This window comes from Ammodytes marinus (assembly GCF_949987685.1).
Source record: "Ammodytes marinus genome assembly, chromosome: 11".
In the NCBI taxonomy this organism is placed as follows: Eukaryota; Metazoa; Chordata; class Actinopteri; order Uranoscopiformes; family Ammodytidae; genus Ammodytes; species Ammodytes marinus.
Window position 1 is genome coordinate 2218138 of NC_137215.1, and position 5666 is coordinate 2223803.

The following is a 5666-nucleotide window of genomic DNA, read 5'->3' on the forward strand; positions in this document are numbered from 1 at the left end:
ACCGGAAGAGCTATCTACTAGGCTGTGTCACTGCTGACTATTGGCTTGGCATGGCTGCTACACTGCTACTACAGCGATTTCGGCCCGTTTCCTCTGAAAACATGTGTACGGGTGAAGATGTCAGATAAATTGTGTCTGAACAGGGGTTTTTTTTAAACCAAAAACTGGAAAACTGTCACGTTTTCACAGTGTAAAGTGCCCCTAACCCGGGTCTGCTGTGAAGAGGACTGAGACTCTATGGGGGGGGGGGGGCTCTAACCACTACACCACGATCACTCCCCCCCCCTCCCTCTGACATGGAAGCAAATTTGCATGTCAACAGTGAATGAGTTGACATACAACAGAACTATCTCAACAGATAAGTAACATGTATTCAACTAACTGCTATGTAAACTATAAATTGCACTTTAGTAGTTGATATTCAACATAATTCTTTCAACAGCTAACTGTCAGTTAACTATAAGAGCATTTTATTTTGTTAAAAGATTTTACCAAAACTGTCTGCAGCAGACATAATAATTTTTACAACATGTTATTCACCGATATTCAACTAACTTTCTCCTCTGGAGTGTGGGAACTTGAGAGGGGAGATGCGAAGAACGAATTTCAAAATATCTTGTGTAAATTAGACTGTTTCAGAAATGTTTAAAAGTTCCTTGTAGCACCTTTAAGATCTCTGTCTTAGAGAAACAGATTTAAGAAAACATACAATAATGAAGATATAGGTCAAACATCATATCAATGCTTTCTAGTTTGGATATTAAATGGATGACGGTCCCTGCCAGTCTGTTATTTTCTGTTTGTCTACGTTCTCTTTCTGGTTTCATCCCTCTCTCTCTCTCTCTGTCTCTCTGTCTCTCTCTCTCTCTCTCTCTCTCTCTATAGAGCTGACTGTGTATTTACATGTTGTCATTATTCAAACTATAGGCTGCTGACATCATTAGTGTCTGGGCTGCTGACATCATTGTTGGCCATTCTGCAACAACACAGAAAGGCCAACAGCTTGTCTATGGCCCCTTTCCTCATGAAAATATACAGAACTAAATCTGCAAGAGGACTCAACTTCAGAAGCATATAGGGAAGGTAGAAGAGGATTGTGTGAATGTGCACTGTATTTAGACATAACAAAATGATGAAGGGCAAAATCAGCAGCGTATAAATGAGCAGCACCAGAACCAAAATTCCAACAATTCGTCGTTTTTCTTCAGAGGAGACAGACCTGGAAGCAGACAGGGCTTTGAAGATCCCAACCAGAAAGAAGATGAACAGTGGGAAGGGAAGGAGGAGGAGGACGGCTAACAAGGTAAATGGGACTATTGGTTCAACACATATAAATAACGGGATAAGAAGGACAGGAGGAACGACCCAGACGGAGACACAGACCACCACAGAGATCTTGATAGTTCTTCTGAAGCGGTACCACAGTGGACAGGCGATGACCAGATACCTGTAATACAAAACGGACACATGGAGTTTGTTGTGCTTCAAAATTACATAGTAAGACATTGATCTGACATGAAAGTAGTTTAACACATAGACAGATAGCTACCTTTCCAGGGCGATGCACACCATGAAGCCAACACTGATCATAACACCATATAGGCGAATATAAAAGAAGACACTCTCTATTCGCCAATCCTCATCTGTCTCACGGTAACGTAGTGCCTCCCTAACGATCATGCCGCAGAGCTGAATGAGGTCGGAGATGAGAAGGTTGATGACGTAGATCGGAGCAACATTATCCTTTTGCACCTGCAGGAAAACATTTGCACAATACTATTTTTTGTAAATCTGGCCCTGAGAGTTTACAGCAATCGTATTACGTCTTTGAGGCCACATGAACAGCATTGCTCTAACATAATGCCAAAATCTACGTCTACCAAATATACTGCATTTTACATGTTTCTTGATTGGTTTTTGATCAAAACAAAATATAAATGATGCTGTACAAATTGTTATTATTTTCTTTGATTTGGAGCCAACTGCCACAGTAACATTTAACAGAAGGCTGGAATGCAGCCACACATGTAGTTAGGGTCCACATTTAAATATAGTCAAATTTTCCTAAATATATACAGGTCATAACAACTCTTTATCCCAGACAGACTGTACGACAGACACATTCTACAGACAGTAAATAAATCATTCTTGGTCATAATGTACATACCAGAGAATAAAGAGAGTAGATGGCCACAAGGATCAAGGGAAGGCCGATAGCGATGATTATACATGTCGCCACATGCATGGTGAATTGATTATCATAATAGTCGTTGGTGTAATTGTAGTCGTTGGTGTAATAGTAGTCGTAGGTGTAGTCGTAACTTTCGTTCTGTGAGGTGCTGGTGGTGAAATTGTCCATTCTTCACTGTGAAACCTGATGATGAGTTTCAATCAAAAAATGCACAAATATCAAATGTATTTTTAACATTTAACAATTTAACACTCTGTTACTAGTACCTAACTATATTTTATTTTATTTTAGAGATTCCCAAGGTTGAGGAAAAGGGCAGCTAGCCTAAATCTATCAATTCTATTTAATTTTGTTGTATCTGTACAATATACAAGCATGAATAAATGTTACCATTTGTCTTAAGTTTTCCTTTGTGCGTTTACATTATCACAATCAGTTTATTCTACTTTTCAAACATAAAAACTACGTAACTTTATTCTTCTTTCATGCCATAGTTTACAACAATGCCAAAGATTCACACCCCTAGTTATTTTTCCTTTGAAATTATCTCTATAATATATTATCACATTATTCACATTTGAAAGCTACAAGACCTCACCTGAATGAGTTCCTTAACCGATGTCTGATGTGTTGTCCTCTGCATCCAAACAGTATGTGGTGATGATAGTTAGTGAGTATGTGCATTGGGTTCCTAGTAATATATATTTGCTTATTTTAAGGAAGTGAGAAAGGGGCAGTGCCACTCATCCCAGTTACTGGGTAAGAGAGAGTGAAATACAGTGGAAAGAGGTTTTGACTGTTTTTAAATAAGCTCTGATGAATTTCATTTGAACTATGTCTGTGCTTGTGGATGATTTATGGTAAATTTGAAGGATTCACATGATTTTCTATTTCCTTTCTAAGTATCCTTATATGAATGCCTGCTTACAGACACACACATATACTGTACAGTATATATGAAAAAATAATAATATAAAAATAAAAATAATTGGGAGGGAGGGGGGGGGGGGGGTGTCATATTAATAAAATATATTTTTAGAAGAAATAATTTAAACATTCCTCTCCGGGAACCATCACCTTACCATGGTGGAGGGGTGTGTGTGCCCCTGTTAACCTGAGTGCTGTGTTACCCGGAGTCTAGTGCTCCTGGTCTCCCAAGGCAAAGTGTCTCAGCTGAGGGGCCCAACAAAGAATGGTTCAAAGAGACCTCATGGAAAATCAAGATAAAGGAGGAGAGACCCTGCCCGGAGGAAGCCTGGGGTCCGGCCTGGCTCAGCCCGATGAAGCTACCTGGCACAGGGGGCGCCCTTAGCTCAGTTGGTAGGGCGTCCCCCCCATGGGCCTCGGCCAGCAGCGGACCCGGGTTTGATTCCAGCCCGCGGTCGTTCTCTGCATATCGCTCCCCTCTCTGCCCCATTTCAACTCTGTCTCTACACTATCAATAAAAGCATAAAAATGCCAAAAAATATCTTTAAAACAAAAAAAAAAAGCTACGTGGCACCAACCCCCTCTACAACTGATGGGCCGACCACTCGTCAGAGGAACCGCTGGGGTCGGTGCGCTGCCTCACGGGGCAGTGAAGGACCACGACGGACCAGACCCGGCGGCAGAAGCTTTGGGGACACGTCACCTCGCTGTGGGGCAAGGAGCCGGAACTGGAGCATGAGGTGGAGCCTACGAGTTAGATCTGGTGGGGCTTACCTCCACGCACGTCTTGGCTCTGGAACCGTGCTCCTGGATCGGTGTTGGACTCTATTCTTCTCTGGAGTTCCCCAAGGTGTGAGGCGCCGGGCCGGTGTGGGGAGACTCACGAGCCCCCGGCTGGGCGCTACTACTTTGGAGTTTACCCCAGTGGACGAGAGGATTGCCTCCGGGTTGTGGGGGGGAAGACTGTGACTGTTGTCTGTGCATATGCACCGAACAGCAGTTCAGAGTATTCAGCCTTCTTGGAGACCCTGAATGGAGTCCTGCATGGGGCCCCGGTAGGGGACTCCATAGTTCTGCTGGGAGACTTCAACGCGCACGTGGGCAACGATGGAGACACCTGGAGAAGCGTGATTGGGAGGAACGGCCTCCCCGATCTGAACCCAAGTGGTCGTTTGTTGTTAGACTTCTGTGCTGGTCCTGGTTAGTCTATAACGAACACCATGTTCCAACATGAGGATGCTCATAAGTGCACGTGGTGCCAGAGCACCCTAGGCCGAAGGTCGATGATCGATTTGTGATCGTATCATCTGATCTGAGGCCGCATGTTGTGGACACTCGGGTGAAGAGAGGGCGGAGCTTCAACTGATCACCATTTGGATGTGATTTGGGTCAAAGGGGGAAGACTCTGGACAGACCTGGTAGCAGAGTCGGTGCCCTGTGGTCCAAACGGGTAGTGCGGGTAAACTGGGCCCGACTGGAGGAGGCCTCCATTCGAGAAATTCTTCAACTCAAACCTCCGGCAGAGCTTTTCTAGTGCCCTGTGGAGGTTGGGGGCATTGAACCCATGAGGTCAATGTTCAAAACTTCCATTGCTGAAGCCGCGGCAGGGAACTGTGGTGTCAAGTTGCATCAAGGGGCGGTAACCCTCAAACGCCGTGGTGGACCTCGGTGGTCAGGGAAGCCGTCCGACTGAAGGAGGAGTGCTTTCTGGTAGTGGTATTGCTGCTCTAGTAGGCCTTTCACACCAAAAAGAACCATGAGCCAGTTCCAGGCTGGTGTTGGGGTCAGTTCAAAACTGGTTACAGCCTTATCCCAGTTATGAACCGGTTGGTTTCACATCGACCGGAGACAGCCATGGAGCCGGCAAGAGAGTAACGTCATGACGTCACTGTAAACGTGTGTGTACGTCGCCCGACGCCGCTGCTCTTGTGGCTAACGCTAAAGCTACCGCTAGCATTAAGCACAACAACAGCGGCGAATACGTCTTATTTTTACACGTGTTAGCTCTCGCTTTGCTTTCTTAACCAAACAGGACCCATACAGCGTATTCTCGCTGGTCAATTTGATCGCTACGTTCGGTAATTATGTTATGTTTACGTCTCGTAGTAGCGGTGTTTTTAAACATGGCGGGCATGAGGTTTTAGTTGGTCTGGTTGGTCAGGATAATCCCTCCCCCGGCCGCTGGCGCAAGCAGTTCTTAGTAAACCCTGCTCAATCCTGGGGTATGAGTTATACCGGTTTTTACGGCCCGGGGCAGGCTCTCTGGCGTTGTGAAACCAAAACAATGGCTCTAACTTCGAACTAGCCCAGAACTAGCGCCGATTTTGCGGCGGTGTGAAAGGCCTATATGAGAGATGTAAAGGCCTACTACAGTTGTGATACTGTGCAAAATGTAGGGTTAGACAGTGAGACCATAAAACACTCTTTCTGCCTTTTCTCAGGCTTGGATGAACCGATTTCTAACATGTTTGCACATTTATACTACATAGAATCTCAGAGTTCAATACTCTGGTGAAGACACTGGTGAAGTAGGTCTTTAACTCTTTGG

The 5666-nt window shown here is 44.7% G+C and overlaps 1 protein-coding gene across 1 annotated transcript; it reads right to left on the reverse strand.

Annotated features, from left to right (window-relative positions):
• Nucleotides 1-921: 921 nt before the first annotated feature.
• On the reverse strand, nt 922-2359 carry LOC307257535 (uncharacterized protein; the record flags this gene model as incomplete). Its single annotated transcript, XM_080036797.1, has 3 exons — nt 922-1447; nt 1550-1752; nt 2168-2359. 3 exons carry the CDS (start codon nt 2357-2359, stop codon nt 922-924), a joined length of 921 nt encoding a protein of 306 aa, XP_079892923.1.
• Between the last annotated feature and the right edge of the window lie 3307 nt (nt 2360-5666).